Here is a 17,938-nt window from a genome sequence, read left to right as displayed (position 1 = left end):
AAAAAAATCTAATTACTTAGTCCAGGTACAACCTCGTTTGCTTTAAAATAAAACACATTTTCCATTTACCATTAAAATGATACTGCATTAATGAATTCTCATTAAATCCTTTAACTGAACTAGTGTTTCCAGTTAGTTCACAATCACCTAACAGAAAACATTATTCTAAAATGCAGCATTTCTTGGTTTTCATATGCTCCCTTATTTAACCTCACTCCTTGTGCAAAATAAAGAAAAGACACATAGCACATTGCTACTAATGACAGTTGTGTAAAAATTTGTGAGCTGAAGGCTTTCAACATTCAACTTTTCAAAGTGCTTATAAAAAATATATTCACACTGTAACAGCAACAATACACTCATTTAGAACAAGCTGTTATATCAGCACAAATAGTATTTCAAACCAAAAGGGAATGTACTGGAGCCAAACTAAAACATGCTTAGACCTTACTTTGTTTCCAAGAAAAAGTTTACAGCAGGCGCCATTTTGGGTCAGCTGTGACACAAAGGAAAACAGTCTTTTCTCTGCTTGTTCACACAAACCATAGATATGTGCTTATTTCCTTCTACAACATAGATTTCCAGTTAGTTAAAGCTAGGGTCTACAATCCTGGAGAGCTAGCAAGGGATCTAGCAAGAAAAAAGCGCCACACTGCCTCCTGCTGGCAGCACTGAGATGCTGTACTATAAAGAAACCCTGTGCTCTTACCAGGAAACAATAATTCCATGGGGGAGAAACAAAGCGCCACACTGCCTCCTGCTGGCAGCACTGAGATGCTGTACTATAAAGAAACCCTGTGCTCTTACCAGGAAACAATAATTCACCATAATGGCTCTTATTACCACATTTCTCTCATAAAATAAGACTCCAAAAATAAAAACATAAACAAAATGACATTAAATGTGTACATTTTGTGTGTGTCACACACGCATGCACACACACACGCTTGGACACACATGCACAGCCACAGAGTACTGCTATTGCAGGAGTGGACTGGCCATCGAGAGTACTGATGTGACAGTTTAACTGGCGTTCATTTTAACTGGCGATGGTCCCAGATGTGTTGGAGGTGTGGTTTGAGAATCCCGCGCTACAGAGCACACAGTGACAGTGTAGGTGACTGTGTCCATGCCTGTCCAAAAAACGCAACTGTCAGTAAATCATCCAAAAGTGCATGTTGTTGGGCTTACATCTTTGTCGTGAATGTCTGTTCTCTCAAACAACTCACAGATGGAACAGTCTGAGGCATTTGTTCATGCCGAGCGGCTAGAGAGCAGCGTGGAGACCACAGTTAGCTGTAGCATTGAGTGCTCAGCGTCCAGGTTAACTTGTGACACCTGTTACCATCGAGCATTTCAATCCACATCGCGTTGAAATGGTCACTGAATGAAAGCCACCATTCCCAGCCACATACATCGTTATTAAACTGAAGTCAAGTCGATGTGAAAACTGTATATTCTGTCATACAGCCTGCTTGTCAGACAGTCTGCAGAATATGTTGACATCCACCCTGAACTCAGCATGAGGTCAGTCAGCTGTGGCAAAGCGTGAGGCGCCCAGATCAACCTGTGACACAAACACCTGTATCAACCATCGACCATGGTTAATAGGAAAGCTCAGACATGTATCTAACGTACGCCACCGTAAGTGACAGCAGAGATGAGGAGGTTTCCTCGAGTGCTGGTTGGCTAAATCGTTTCCTCCACCACAACAACTTCACTTGCAGAAGACAATTATTGCCCAAAAGGATGCCTTCAACTGCTTTTACTACCAGTACTACTACTTGTACTACTAATGCTACTGTGTACACTACATATGATTTTTCGGCCTTTAAGCAAAGAGAGCCCTTCCACATTCATCCTCTTAGCAAATATTAAGCTTTTTTCAGCCTATTAATATGAAGCCTTTTCAGGTACTTCATTTTAACATCCAGCTTTGTGATATTACACTTACCGCCTAATTTTTTTGGCAATATTTTTTCAATGCTTTATAGTTATTATGGAATTTGAATCCATTATCGTCACATTCCTGTGTTAGCTAAAGCTAAAACAAAGCATTTCTGCTTTTGTTTTCAGTCTCATTTCAGCTGTCAGCATTCAAACTGTATTTTCACAGGAAATACACTTTTTCTAGTTTTAATATAAATGTGCATGAGTAATTAAATGCGGAGGACTATTGATACTGAACTACCTGCTTGTTGTGTGCATCAGATGCTAGTTTAAAAGTATCAATGAGCCTTTAACAGATTAGAAATCCTGTTTAACTCTTTGTTCGTGATGAACGATAAACTCTATCAGCATAACTCCAAATCACTTGAGGATGGACAGCAGATCTTCTCACTGTGTTTTGAAGGTTGTCAAATATAAAATGTTAAAAAAAATTAAAAATTAAAAAATCAAATGGGGCTGAATATGTGATAATAAATAGAAAGGCCTGGTTCTAAACTGGTTTTTAATTATGGAAGAAAACGTTATCTTTTAGATTCAGTAGTCCTAATGCTCTACACTCAACAATATTCTGAATGCAAACTGTGGTTTGGGACCTTGTGCAAGTTCAGGTGACATCTTTATATCTTGTTACATGGTGCGCACATGGAAAAGTGTTGTGCAGGGAGGCATTACTGAAAAGTGGAAGTACCATCATCCAGAAAAACATTTAAAGGTACAAAAGGACAAAAAATGGACAATAATTTGGTGGGTTGGGATGGATTCATCTTAAGCTGCAAGTGTGCTTGTCGTGTGACGCTCCACTACCAGCGAATTGTCGGCACTGACGTTACTTTAGGAATCACTGCAACATATTACATTTTTTTTTAATTTTTGGTAAGGACACCGGTTGCCACCCAGCAGCGATGAAGGACAGAGGAGGCTCCGGTGTGAGACTGCAGCACAGTGCGTAGTGACCGGCTGCATCCACTGGGGGAGGACCGAGCACCGCCTGCATGCGCTGCAGTACATGGACGACTTTCTCACCGAGCCTCTCCATCAACACACACACACACACACACACATTGGGAAGGATACCGGAGTATAGGTAGGGCTACAGCGGCAGACACACAGATGTGCGATGCTCAAACTGTACCATGGGGCTATTTCCCCTTGCCTGCGTTAAGGTAAACTTTTACCCACCTTCGCATCCTCTTGCTGTGACCGTGTGGAGATGTCATTGATGCCAACTCGCTGGCCGCTCACCTGCTTCTTTTTCTCCCTTTTTCCTCAATGATTATTGATGCCAGTGTATCAGGAGCGATGCAGCAGGAACGGGGGCTGAAGTGCCAGTAGATCCTGTTGAATTGAGACAAGACGTCGAGACGCAGCCAGAAAAGTGTCCTCCTCAGTGCGTCGGAGCACGGCTGCACACAGCGGATGCTATGGTCGCTGCTTGGATACAACGAGGGATTTGTGATATTACCCCCCGAAAATCAAGAGGGAATTTGGGCAAAAGCGAAGATCTGCATCCTCACATACCCTCCCTCCTCCTCCTCCTCCTCCTCCTCCAACACCACCACAACCACCGCCTCCTCCTCTTCCTCCTCCAGCAGATTTGTTTGTAATGGGGGTTGAGGCGATTTCGTTTGGCCCCTTTTCACATGTAAGTATGAATGTTAGGGTGAAGGAGGGCTATATTCACGAGCACAGGTTCCTGCGTAATGTCTGTTATGAACATAAATATCCATGCAATCATTTCTGACAGCCTACCTTTGTGCTCACCCAACAACAACAACAACAACAACAACAACAACAATAACAATAATAATAATAATAATAATAATAATAATGATGATGATGATGATGATGATAATGATAATAATATGCAAATCAATTTTTACTGCCCTTATCTTGCAAAAGATTCGTAGTATCCTGGACTGTGCAGTCAACGGACATGCATACATATTTTTCCTCTCGTCTGAACCAACCGCCGTTTTCTCTCCTGTCTTTCTCTCGCAGCTCCAGAGAGCGTCAGAGGAATAAAGTCATTCACGTTCATTTTTTTTTATTTCATCACATAAAATGGCAACCAGGAATGACCACGGAGGATAAAAGGACGCATTTAGGCACGAGCTGTGGTCTTGGAGATATTAACCACCTGATGGGCACCGGACAGCCTCCTGTGGTGTCGCGTGTTGACTTGGTGATTTTTATTGCTGAACAAATAAAAGGGCTGCAAGTTTTGATACAGAGCTTCTGCGTAACAGGCTGTGCCACCGGCCCTTACATATTTTGGTTATGGTAATGATGTCATAGAATCCTGGGGGCCTGTGCCTGAGCGGAAAGACAGGCTTTTTTTTTTATCATCTCCTACCATGTAAGTAACCACACGGACCGCTCTCGACATGGACCTGACTGAGGTGGGTTTGTTATTCTGACATTCTCACGTCCACAACTGGCTGAAACCCGTTCATGCCTCATTTTCTCTCTCTGAGCGCACTGGGCAGCAACTTTTCTCCTCTGGCCTGCATCCACGTCGCACCGAGGCGGTCTCTGTAGCGCTCACGGACCGCACCGCCCATTGACTTACAATGGAGTTTGCCATGGTGGGTGCGGACGGTGGGTGCAGTAGTCACCTGCCTTATGGATATGCCCAAGCTCGCGCACGGGAGAGGGAACGCGAGAGGGAGCGCCAGGCTGCCCAATCGAGAGCGGCGGCTGCGGCGGCCGCCGCTGAAGGTGGGTCCGGTGCGGAGGGAGGAGGCGGCAGCGTGGGGGGGTCCACCTCAACCTCCACCTCCTCCTCCAGCGCTCATCTCCTTAACAACCGCCAGCATCAGTCTCGCGCCGCCTCCTCCACGAACGCCAACATCAGCAGCGGCGGCACCGCCTCGCGCCCCTCCTCCTCCTCCTCCTCGTCCTCCTCCACCTCCTCCTCTCAGCCGCCACAGCACCAGCAGGAGCCCGAGCAGCAGCAGAGAGTTCTCAGAGAGCGGAAAAAGCAGCGCGGCGTCGGACGGTGGAGACGCAGCCGGACGACACTCGGCGGGGACTTGCGCCACTCGGAGCTGGCGCTGCTCGGATCCGAGGAGGACATCATGATAGAGGAGGAAGAGGCCGAGGAAGAGGAGGAGGGAGAAGGGGGGGACCAGGGCAGCAAGAGGTCGAGCTTTCTGTGTAACATGGATGATGAGGAGGAGACGGTGTCGCTCACTGACAGGCGCCCCCAGTCCGGATACGAAAACGTTTACAGCGAGTGCGGCTGCTGCGAGAGAGTGGTCATCAACGTGTCGGGGCTGAAGTTTGAAACTCAGCTCAAGACTCTCACTCAGTTCCCGGACACCCTCCTGGGAGACCCCGACAAGAGAATCAGGTACTTCGACCCGCTGAGGAACGAATACTTCTTCGACCGGAACCGACCGAGCTTTGACGCCATTCTGTACTATTACCAGTCAGGGGGGCGGTTGAAAAGACCTGTCAACGTCCCGTTTGACATCTTCTCCGAGGAGGTGAAGTTTTATGAACTCGGGGAGGAGGCAATACTCAAGTTTCGGGAGGATGAGGGTTTCGTCAAAGAGGAGGAGAAGCCTCTGCCCGAGGACGAGTTCAAGCGCCAGATCTGGCTGCTTTTTGAATATCCGGAGAGCTCGAGTCCTGCCAGGGGGATCGCAGTGGTGTCTGTCCTGGTCATAGTTATTTCTATTGTCATTTTCTGCCTGGAGACGCTGCCGGAGTTCAGGGATGAAAAAGAGTATCTGCAGCCACGACACAACTCCACTCAGCCGGACCACGGATTTACTCCTTTCAACGACCCGTTTTTCATTGTGGAGACGGTTTGCATCATCTGGTTCTCCTTTGAGATTATAGTCCGCTTCTTTGCGAGTCCGAGCAAACCGGCTTTCTTTAAAAACATTATGAACTCTATAGACATTGTATCCATTTTGCCTTATTTCATAACTCTCGGCACGGACCTGGCGCAGCACCAAGGCAACGGGCAGCAAGCGATGAGCTTTGCCATCCTGAGAATAATCCGTCTCGTCAGGGTGTTCCGCATCTTCAAGCTCTCCCGGCACTCCAAGGGGCTGCAGATCCTGGGTCATACCCTGCGCGCCAGCATGAGGGAACTGGCCCTCCTCATTTTCTTCCTAGTCATAGGCGTCATCCTGTTCTCCAGCGCGGTGTATTTCGCCGAGGCGGACGAGCCCACTTCCCAGTTCACGAGCATCCCCGACGCCTTTTGGTGGGCCGTGGTGACCATGACCACGGTGGGCTATGGTGACATGAAGCCCATCACCGTCGGGGGAAAGATAGTGGGCTCCCTCTGCGCCATCGCGGGCGTGTTAACCATCGCGCTGCCGGTGCCGGTCATAGTGTCCAACTTCAACTACTTTTACCACAGGGAGACAGATAATGACGACCAGACGCCGGTTGTGGAGAGCATGCCCCCAGGCTGCCCGTATTTCCCGGACTTTCTAAGGAAATTCAAAGGCTCGCCCTCTGGCTCCTCGCTGGGTGATAAAGCGGAGTATATGGAGATGGAGGAGGGAGTGACGGAGTCGCTGTGCGGGCTGGACAAGAGCCCTAGTAAAGGAAACGGCACTGACATAGGAAGGAGAAACAGTACTAACTCAAAATCCATTCAGACTGACGTGTGATATCAAGTAGTGTCCTGTTATTTAACTTTTTTCTGTGGAAGAATTTGCCCTATGAAGTTTCAGTGTGCCCGAGATCAGGTGCCCCCCCAACACAAGATTTTTGCACGCACACAAACACACGTCACCAATTGGCAGGATGAAATATTTCATTCCCTCCACCTCAGAATAGTTTCTCCAGATCTTCTCCACTACTTCTCCGCCATTATGACCAGTATTTATCTAATTGGTTGATTAATAAATCATCTAACCTGTGGGGGCTTCCAAATCTGAGATCAAATCGGAATTCGAGACAAGACAGGCTATGCATTCGCACTTTATGAGTTTCATCTGTCAATAACTGAAAGTATAGGGATGGTCGTTTTGCTGTTATGCAATAAAGTTTAAAATGTTTGTTTGCACTAAATGTAGAATTTGCGCTTTGTTTGGCTGATTTTTCTTTTAGAGACAGAAACTGTAGGCCATGCAAATGGCAATAATTTAGTCATCCTCTGACCACTTAGCTGAAGAATGTTTGAGTTACTTCCTCAAAGAGAGCGAACTAAGGATATTAATAACATCTTTCATGTGCTGCCAATAAAAATGACTCCATTAAAGGAAAGGCCGAAGACAGATACAAGACTTTGGTTAGTGTTCCAACACTTAGTATTAACAAAACGTTCTTTGATTAAACATAGAAGTTAGCAGTCATCGAATAAACCAGGGCTAGAATTATTTCTACAACATCTACATGAATATGCTTTTCCACAACAGGCCAAAACAAGCATTGTGTTGTTGACCCACCATGAGAGCTAAGCACAGGAAACCATCAGAGTTATAAATGGCTGGAGAAATGACTCGCCCCACCAGGTTTTGTACGGACAGGCTTGGGGGCCTTGTTGACAACAGTTTCCCCAGTTTGATTTAAACCACCTCAAAATGACAATATCCCTTTACACGGACCCAGATGGAAAGCTATAGCAAAAATGACTCTGTCGTGGAAACTCCTTGGATGGGAGTTTGCAAGCAACTTCATCTTCTTTCCGCTGGACTTTGTGCACAAATTATTATCTTTTTTTTTTTCTTAAGAGGACTATGATTATCTGTGAGCTCCGAGGACCATCTGGGATGTGGATGTCTTCCAAGGTATGTAGCCTGTGCAGATCCTCTGTGACAGTGATTATTATTCAGTAATGATGAGTAGGACAGTAAAGCAACACTTCAAACGAACCACATTTAGATATATAGATATGTTTAATGGTATTCCAGCCTGATATTCCTAACTCTTCATCGTCCCTCAGACCAATGAATGACAGGTGGTTTCGTGTGCATATTAGTGTGTAAAAGACTGGAGATGCACTGGCACTTATTCCAGGCATGGTAGTTGGTTCATGTTTCTCCTGCCCTGCACAACGTTTTTGCTACACTCAGACATCTCAACAATATCACAGACATCTCATCATAATAATTGTAATTATCTAATCTAAGGGGACATCAGGTCAGGCTGTTGAGAATATTTGTCAAAGGTTACCTCAATGGATTGTGTGGCTCATCGTTATTGTCTGAAGAGAGTTTACACATGCAGTACTTGAGTTCAAGCTTCAGAACAGAAGTTTATTTTATGAATTAACTCTAAATGTATGTTACTTTCTGCTTTGTTGGACAGCCCTGACTATTTTCACATCTAAAGATAACTGACTTTAGTTTTCTTGTTTTGTCACTGCTGTCCAGTCATCTTATTTACTGTAGTCCCACCTTCCACAACAGGTGTTGCATTAGAACACTGTGATGCATGAAGCCTAAACCACAACTTGTATTATTTCAAATGTGAAAACTAAAACTTTATTACTGCCCAAATCAACACAAGTTGTCTCTAGGCATCCAGGCAAACCTCAAAGCTTCTTCGATTCAAATATGTTTTTGAAATTTTGTTGCTATAGTTTGATGTTTGAACAGAGTTTGACACTAGAGGGCTGTTTTCTTGATGATAGGTGTCTGCGCTCACCTTTAATCTCAGTTTAAGATGTTTAGATATGAGCAAGATTTTGAGACGTCACACATAGTTTGGATTCAGTCATGGTTAAATATGTAAAGTGTGATGTGGAAACTTGAATCCTCAAGTGCACAAACATTGCCAATGGACTTTTAGTTAACCCTAATTGCAATGCTTAAACAAGTAAGAAATAATTCCTGGATCAGTCCCTTTGTCTAGATCCACACCAAAAGTTAATGGAGTCTATTCAGGGCCAATACCCAGCTTCCTTCCAGGTTTTGTGGGAATCCGTTCAGTAGGGCTTCTGTAATCCTCCTGACAAACCAACACGGGTGAAAACACAACCTTGTTGTAATTGTTATTGAAAGCAAAATAATTTGATGTACAGAAACAGGTGTGGTGGAGTCCTTAAGATAGGCAAAGTTTGCAGATGGGATTGCAAAATACAGCATATATTCACATCGTTCTACAAGAACAAAAGTTATGAAATTATAATGTGTCAACATTTCCTTACAATGCACAGAAATTCTGGGCCTAAGAAACTGTGTCATCTGTTGGGCAAAGATTGACAAAAACATTAGGATTGTTGCCAAAATGTATCTTGACTGAAGTAGCAGTGTTTCGAATATCAGAATGTACTAAACAGTGTACTCACTGATAAGCCAATTTTTGTCCAGATCAGTAAGCATTTGCATTCATGGTTTAGATCTGTCCACCCTGCCACTCACTCCACCAGTGCTTTTCAGCATTCCTCAGCACATAATCACCTCATCGGCACATTATAATTTATTGCACTGTGTTCATATTCTCAGAAGAACTATTCATACCAAATATTTTCATCACCTGCACCCACAACCACACACACAGACAGACAAACAAACACACACACACACACACGCACGCACGCACGCACGCACGCACGCACGCACGCACGCACGCACGCACACACACACACACACACACACACACACAGACACCATCCTGGCACTGGGCCAACTCCTCTTGATACCTCTCACACTTCACACTTACATAATGTGGCTTATGGCGAGAGGTGCAATACAAAACATTTTTCAAGCTAAGTGGAAGTGTGTGGGTCAGGCATATTCTTAGGTCTGTAGCTGCTGAGCTGACTGTGAAAACAGCCTGTATCATCCTGAGCCACGGAGTCAAGCTGAATGCTTTTGACTGCTCATAGCGTCCCATTGTCACGTGCACAGCGAGCCTTTGTAGTGCAGATTTAGACCATATGGCCAGGCCATGTGACAAAGTGAGAGTTATTAATGGTTATTTTTCCCAAAGTATTCCATGCCTGTCAAAAGACATAGAGGAGAGTTGGAAAGAAGGTGAGCATGCAGTACATAATGTCAGAGCAGGTTATGTAATAACAGGAAGAACAGGGTGTAAATGAGGCGACTCGATCAAAGGAAAGCTTTGATTATCAATTAAAATTCTGAGGAATTACCCTGCTTAAGACATTGAACTTCTGCTGGTTCTCCTGTGTGACAGTTTACTGCTTCACTCTACTTCACACGAGTGCGTTGAAGATATTCAGGACTTTTTGACTTGTTGGTCAGACAAAATAAACAGTTTGCAGTGATGTGCTTTTGTCTCATATGGACCAAATAATTAACTGGTTAATCATCGGAACAAACAGATTTATTGAAAAATAAAGTAATGCGTCTAAGAGCTAACTGGTACTGACACAGCTACAGTATTATACTATGTTGTGGATGGACTCCTCATTGATAAATGTCTGCACTGTACAGATAGCAGTGAATCACAGTGATTCAGGGTTTCTTTTAGAATAAACATGAGTCGTCAGAGTTACATTTGTACCTATACTGAACCACAGACTTTAGGGGGCCAGATATCTGCCAGGTTATCTGTGTAATTAGATCGTTGTACCTGAACTAGTGAAGGGCCCTGAGATGGCTACAATCTTAATACACTGTCAAAATAGATTATTATTACTTTATTTAACCAGGAAGTCTCATGGAAGGCATGAAGGATATTTATATTTAAAAGCAACATTATGTAACCTTTTTAAACCATCAACTAAAAGCTTAAATTTCAAGTTTGAAGCTTCTTTTTTCTTGTAATACAGTGAATGGTGTCTCTGTCTCATCCATCAGCCCTCCATCATTTGTTTCTGCTCTTTCACTTCAGTGAGAGGGTTTGATCACTTCGCCATACATATTCACTTCAACATACATGTTTACTTAAACATACAAATTTACTTCAAAATACATGTTCACTTCAACTGACATATTCACTTCAAAATACATGTTCATGTCAACTTACATGTTCACTTCAGCATACATGTTTTCACATCACATTGTCATGACTTAATTACTTTTGTTGGTACTTAGCACCTACATTACATCACAGACCTGGGATTTGTATTTATTACAGTGGTGGTGCACTTAGAAACTCCAGGGTGCACCAAAATGAACTAAAGCCAATTTCTACATAATGTTGCTTTAACACCACAAACTGAATCCATGTTTGCCCCCAAAGTACCCACAGGTACTCTTTAGTCTTAGGTACTGCTGATAAGGCTCCTTTAGCCTGCCATTGTCTGCGGTTCCACCAAGATCTAAACACCCGGGAAAATTACATTTCAAGCACATTTCTGCAAAACCACAGATAAGTTCGAACTGAATGTTTCTTTATGTTGCAATTTTACATTTGTGTAGGTTGAATTTTCTATTTATCTTTAGTCACTACACTGTGCTCACACTCTAGTAAGGTTTATGCACAAAAAACACCTGGTTAGAGTATGGAAAGAAATCATTCAGTGCGTTTACATGACACACAAGAAAACCAAATTACTGCGTTAGTCTGACTATGATCGGATTTTTGAGATGCATGTATACACCTTAGTCTAACTAAAATTGGACCGGATTGGATTTCTCATAGTCGGATTAATACACCTAGATTATTCGATTGATATTCGCATTACTCTTGCATGTATACGCTATGCCCAATTGTGCATCTAGTTTATGTAATTATCATGTACACTATATACGCAATCTACAAAGATGTAGTTTCTCCTCAATCTTCGTATGCCATCTTTCTTGGTCAGTCAGATGTGGTTCTCTATTACTGCTCGTTGAAATGGGTACAGCGCCACCTAGGCTATGACATGCTTCGGTCAGTAATTCGATTTTCTCACTGGCATGTATACTCAGACAATTGCAGTTGTCTGATTGAGCAGAACAGTCGAACTTTAGCTGTAGTCTGACTAAGGTGTGCATGTAAACGCACTGACTGTTTGGCTTAAAATACCTATTTCGGTCACCAGAATTATGGATGAAGACTCCTTCTTATTGAATATAGCCTGTTTGGGTTGCCACAGAAATGGCTGGAAATGTCCACAGGTCTCCTTAAAAACAACAAACAAAAATCCAGTGGTGTGACTCAAACTGTGGTCGACCCTTTGACAATCTTGTTGGCTTGTAATATGATTTTACATCATATTGTTTGGATAGTACGACCCCCCCATTGAACTGGGGCCATGTTGGGGGGTAAAATAATGTTTCCTGAACTTAAGTTTGACTTGATTCCCTCCAAGGAGTCCACGTCCCTGGGGAGGGTTACAGCAGTGGAAACCGCAACTTATCAGACACATAGCAAAGAGATTAGAGATTATAGGTTGGTTACACAGGAGGCATTGTGTTTGCTTTGTAGTTTGATTGTCCTACATTCATCTAGCTTGAGTTTTTCTGTCTTAGACTCTATCAAAAGTCTATCAAGAGAGTAGAGAATTGGCAAATGTTGGTTTTCTGAAAATGCAGCGCTCGACCATTACAAAGTCACAATTGTAACACTAAACTATTGTCATAAAACATGTCTGTTTGGTGTGCAGCCTCTCTCGAGTGTTTCCACGAGGAAGAAATCCTGCAGGGTCACTCTCGATAGATGATGTAATCTCTAATCAAAGAGGAAAACTTTCCCTAAAATACCAAAATATTGAAAAAATTTAATATATACTCACTTTTGTTCAGTTTCACTCAGTTTCACTAACCTTTCACACAGCTGTAATGGTCACAAGCTGACGCTGGAAAAAGCCAGAAGTGCTAAAATGTCTTAGAGTTAATCCGATCTTTCGATTAGATGTAATCGAGCAGCATTTAGGTTTTCCTTTGTGGCATTTACATTACATTACATTTACATTAATAAGAGTTTCACTGAATTAGGCTCCTCATACCCCGCAGTCAACTATTCAAGTGACAGTCGACTCGTCTAGATTGAAATAACCTGCTCTGCATAACAGAAACCTAATCGTGCTGACAACCATAGGTCAGAGTCACGCTGACCCTGCTGACAAATGGCTCATTTAGATGCTCAGAAAATGACTCCTACCTGCAGCCAAGACATCCATCCATCTTCTACAGCCGCTAATACCTGCTGAGGTCACAGGGGGCTGAGGGCTGGAGCCCGTCCCATCCTACACCGGCTGAGAGGCAGGGAACACTCTGGACAGATTGCCAGCTATTCACAGAGTTAACATAAATGCAGACACTCATTTTCACTCCTTAGGGGGATTTAGGCACTTACTTGACCTGCATGTCTTTGGACTGAAACACCCAAACAAAGACAAGGAGAACATACAATGCAGTGGAATTCGGATGACACACTACTGCATATGACAACCTTATATTAACCCAACTATATGGGATATGTTGAAACTGTTCAACTTTCAATTTTATGCACAGAAAAGCACAATAAACACTTGGGAAGGGTCAGAAAAAGATCATGTTTAGGCTTACCTGGCTCTGTTGCCACAAATACGGCCAGGTGACATCCAACACTCTCAAACCTTTTGATCGAGCAGCATTGTTGGGTTAGTTTTTTGTGAGTTGTTAATAAACTTGCAACTGAATGTACATGATGATTTAATTTCATCATTATTTAGTTAGTTATTTTATGTGTGACTTTCTGGCAGTGACGAATCTTCAAGGCCTTCAACGTATTCAGAGAAGGCCCTGAAATGCACTGCGCATTTTACTGGTTTTGTGTTGGAAAAAAATTCAACCATCAGATATTTTTCTACTGTGTCTCTGGGCAGAATATCCTCCATCCAAGATATTCTGTTTCCTTTATAGAATGCCCTGACCATTAAATGTAATCAGAGTTTACGTTTGGATTGACAATTTGATCAACCAATCATATTTGGATTTGTAGCCACTGGGCGTATTCTTGAAGATTTTCGACGGCCGAGGGTATTCCAGAAGGCCCGCTTGCTCAGTCACGCGAGACCTAGCTTAACTTGCCAGTTGTAATTGATTCCCGATGTGTAAAAATAGCAACAGGTGGAGATGATATTGATACAGCAGGTGGAGATGATATTGATACATCAGGTGGAGATGCTATTATCGCAAATTTATTGTCAGTGCCTTTTTTTCAAGATGACCGTTTCATGAAAAGATGGACATTGTTAAAAAACGCCGCCCAACGCCTGAGCACCTCGAGCTCAATCAACCAGCAAAAGCAGGCAATGTGTGCCATTTTCAGGCTAGCAACTGGGAGCAATACATTTGGCTTACAGGCTCTTAAAATTAAATCTGCTTCTGCAGACAACCAAACACCAGCGTCTATCCATTTTGGATGGTTTCTATGTTTTTTTCTGTTGAATGCACAATGATACACACAGTGGCGATTTTGGCTGCTGTTTGTTGGAGATTGCGTCATTTTATCAGCACAGTACTGCCTAAAAATGCAACACATTTAAGATTTAAATGTCAAGAATATGACCAGGAAAGTTCTCCTTGTCACAGTTTTTCTAGTTATATAGCAGCCATTTTCTCCCAAATACACTGACTTTGTGGAGAAATCATTGATCAAGCATAATGACCAAGAACAACTTAATAATGCCTGATGTTTGAGAAAGGAATCCTGCATGTATTGTTGTAAGCAGTTGTTGTAAATAATCATAGATGAGCAGTCATGCATCACTGATAAAAATTTTTTCCTTGGAAGTAGCCAAAGCGACATGAAGAGAAAACAATAAAAAAACGGAGTCAAAGTACATGTGGCTGGAATGTCTCTGCAGTCAAGTTTCCTGCCAGTACAGTAATCAGACCTGATAAAGGGCTGTCTGCTAGCTTTGTTGCCAACACACACAACAGATGATCCTAGCTGTTGTCATCATGTGAGTATTTACAATAATTGTCACCTCTTGAAACAATAGGCTGATTGGAGCTACCTTCTTGTATAATCATTAACAAATGGTTCAGTGAGAATGCAACAGGATCATCAGTTTAGACTTGAGGTCTGTTTGACTCTGATTATTGATTGGCCGCAGACAACGCCAAACAGTTCTGAGATAAAGCACTGCATGAAAAGTGGGCTTTTCGTGAGTATGCGACACTCAGTGTGCTTATATGCACAGCTTAGTCAGATTACAGCCATAGTTCGACTATGCTACTCAATCAGACAACTGCAATTGTCTGAGTATACATGCCAGTGAGAAAATCGAATTACTGGCCAAAGCATGTCTTACCCCGGTACAATAGGTGGCGCTCTAGTCATTTCAACTAGTGGTAATAGAGCAACCTCCGGCTGACCTCTATACGTCACCAGCTGCCTCAGCATTTGAGAAAAATGCTGCACGAAGAGCGAGGAGAAGCTACATTTTTGTACATTTCGTATATGGTGTACATGATAATTACCAAACTAGATGCACAATGGCGCTCTTACTTGCAGTTATTTTGGAGGAAAGCCACCACCGCCGTCCTTCTACTTCCGGCTTAGGGCCCTTGGAAAAAAAGTCTCAACGCACAAAAATCCGATCCGATCTGATGGAGTGTATACATGCACGAGTAATGCGACTATCAATCGAATAATCGAGGTGTATTAATCCGACAATGAGAAATGTGATCCGGTCCAATTTTAGTCAGACTAAGGTGTATTCATGCATTTTAAAAATCCAATCATAGTCGGACTAACACAGTAATTCGATTTTCTTGAGTGTCATGTAAACACACTGACTGTAGATTGTCATGGAAGTTCAGGTTTACGAGTCTTAACCTGAACTTCCAATCGACTGCACACAGCAATTTGCAGGAAACTGACGTGGGCCTTCCTTGGCAGTTGTCCCCTCATGACTCAGCTCCCCTTAATTCTAGGGGAGGCTTTAACATGTAAATAGTAATGCTGTGAGCTATACAAATGCAAATCAGGATAGCGGGGGGAGATTCACTTCAGGCGACATTTTTGTAAAAGGTATTAACTTCATTTTAAGAAAATCTCTAGTATAAAGAGATCAGGCTCAGTATAGCCTAATTATAGACTAAATTTGATCTTGAATTGTTTTTGTTTAATGAAAGAATGCTAGATTAATTACTGTGTATGTCTTTAGCAATGGCCAGTATTCTGTAAAAAGGATACACACATTTTGTTTTTTTTCTTTCTCTCCTGGGACCAAGTTAAAGATGAAACGGCAGTTGTTAAGAAGTTATAATTTGAAATATTTGAAATAAATAAGATATCAAAATGTACAAATGATTTATGCGTGAAATGCGTGAGTTTAAAATCTAATTTCATGGGTTCTGAATGTTTAAAAGAAGTTAAAGTAATTATTTTTATGTGTGAGAGTCCATGACCTTTAAGAGTTTTTACACTTCCGGGTTGACCTAAGTGTGAGTGACGAAGAAGAGAGAGTTGAGAGTTAATGGCATAGAGCAACTAACGTTAACAGTGGACTGTGTGTGTCGTCAATGTCGTGTTTTATCACTAACGGACAGTGAACTTGGTGGTTTGTGTGGTCAGAAATTTGATTAAGTTTGCTAGCACACTCAGACAATCTGGGCCAACTGAGGATTACAGATTTGTTATGGCACTGGGAAAGGTAAGCATTTCAAAGATTTGTCATATCAACTTTAGGTCCCCCCGCCCCCCTTATTTTCCAGACTGCTACCTAAAACCCCATAGCGCTGCAGCTTTTCATAAACAAGCTTGAGATTTGATTAAATAGAGCAGCTGCTCAACCATGAGAAAGTTTTCTCTGCTGCTCCCCATGAAGATGAGCTGGTCCTCTAAACTTTTGAGGAGCTGCAGATGCTGATCCCACTGTGGGACGCACACACACACACACACACACACACACACACACACACACACACACACACACACACACACACACACACACACACACACACACACACACACACAATATCAGCATGTGCCTGGAAAAGCATGGGAGTGTGAACTTGATAGCCGCTCATGCTCTTCAGGAGCCATCTATTTCAAAATATAATGTAAAGATTTAAACCTCTAAAGATGCCTGTGGCAGTTCTTGCTTTTTTTTGGTTGAGTTGCATGGAGTGTCCTGGACAAGACTGGATAGATACCAGGCATACAAACAAATACAATTTACACAGCAGCTTCTCTGACTGTGGTATTTGTTGTAGAGGGTGACACAGAATTTTAATTCTTGTCTTATCCCAGTGACAGGAGAGTGACAACATTCTTATCCTGTCACTGTGTTGAGCACGTCATGCACAGGTCAATAGCTGCAACCAACCAGCAATCACAGAAGACAATGAATAATAGTAAAGAAAAAAAGGAGGACAGTGCAGCTGGCATTATGTTCCTGGAACACACAGGACTCACAGGACTGTCAGCCTTTAACTGGTCGCTGCAGGGAGTGAGGAGAAAAGCAGATGTTTGTGGGAACAACATGTCACCATGAAGTCTCAGAATTATGTCAAGTAGGTTTGTAAAACAGAATCAAGTTGTCCAAATTGTCTTAAGATGCCAATTTCGCTTTTGTTTATTTGGGTAAAAACCAAAGAGAGACAGGAAAGGGAGGAGAAGGCCATGCAGCAGAGGGCCCTGCTGGTCCCCGCAGTCCTGACTCAACCTTTAGTTTATAGTATGGCACTATAGTGTGGCACTCCCAGGGCACTCCATTCTTTAGATCATAAAATTCATAATAAATCACCTTGACCATGTACAGTGCCGCAACAAGCAGCTGCTTGTGACAAGACAAAACACATACAGAAGAAACAAAAGGCAAACTGAAATCTCTGTGGCTGAGAGTCTCTGCATCAACAATGCTGCTACACGAGGCCATTCAGTGCTGTGCTTTAGGTTTGCTTGATGTACATTGATCGCTCTTATTTAGAAAAAAATCTAAGCATGTAGAGCAGATATTGGGTTTATGCCTGACAAAGTAGACACGCAACTCTGGCTGTTTGGAAAGATGTGGTCATGTCCTTTTCCTGCTGATGTTGTGTTACATGATGCCCATTAGAGTCGTATTAGTTTGTCTTATCAGAGCTGAGATGACTTTTTAGTACTTTATGTATTATGTTATTGTTAGTTACTTTCTTAATTTGTCTTTTAGGTGTAAAAATTAGGGGTAGACCAATACCAAGTA

The 17,938-nt window shown here is 42.7% G+C and overlaps 2 protein-coding genes across 3 annotated transcripts in view; one reads left to right on the top strand and one right to left on the bottom strand.

Annotated features, from left to right (window-relative positions):
- Nucleotides 1-3,247, bottom strand: part of LOC119017925 (gonadotropin subunit beta-1-like) — a 46,080-nt gene extending 42,833 nt beyond the window's left edge. Inside the window, exon 1 of the mRNA XM_037095122.1 lies at nucleotides 3,130-3,247. Within this exon, the coding sequence (XP_036951017.1) occupies nucleotides 3,130-3,167 (38 nt within the window). The 5' untranslated portion in view covers nucleotides 3,168-3,247. The remainder of the gene's footprint in view (nucleotides 1-3,129) is intronic.
- A 208-nt stretch (nucleotides 3,248-3,455) lies between these two features.
- Nucleotides 3,456-17,938, top strand: part of kcna4 (potassium voltage-gated channel, shaker-related subfamily, member 4) — an 89,994-nt gene continuing 75,511 nt past the window's right edge. For both annotated transcript variants that reach the window (XM_037095114.1, XM_037095115.1), the window contains exons 1-2: nucleotides 3,456-3,592; nucleotides 3,949-7,706. In XM_037095114.1, the coding sequence (XP_036951009.1) occupies nucleotides 4,521-6,584 (2,064 nt within the window). In that variant the 5' untranslated portion in view covers nucleotides 3,456-3,592; nucleotides 3,949-4,520 and the 3' untranslated portion in view covers nucleotides 6,585-7,706. The remainder of the gene's footprint in view (nucleotides 3,593-3,948; nucleotides 7,707-17,938) is intronic.

The sequence above is a fragment of the Acanthopagrus latus genome, chromosome 4 (genome assembly GCF_904848185.1).
Source record: "Acanthopagrus latus isolate v.2019 chromosome 4, fAcaLat1.1, whole genome shotgun sequence".
Taxonomy (NCBI): domain Eukaryota; kingdom Metazoa; phylum Chordata; class Actinopteri; order Spariformes; family Sparidae; genus Acanthopagrus; species Acanthopagrus latus.
The sequence above is the reverse complement of the archived record's forward strand: the minus strand, read 5'-3'. Positions and strand labels throughout refer to the sequence as shown.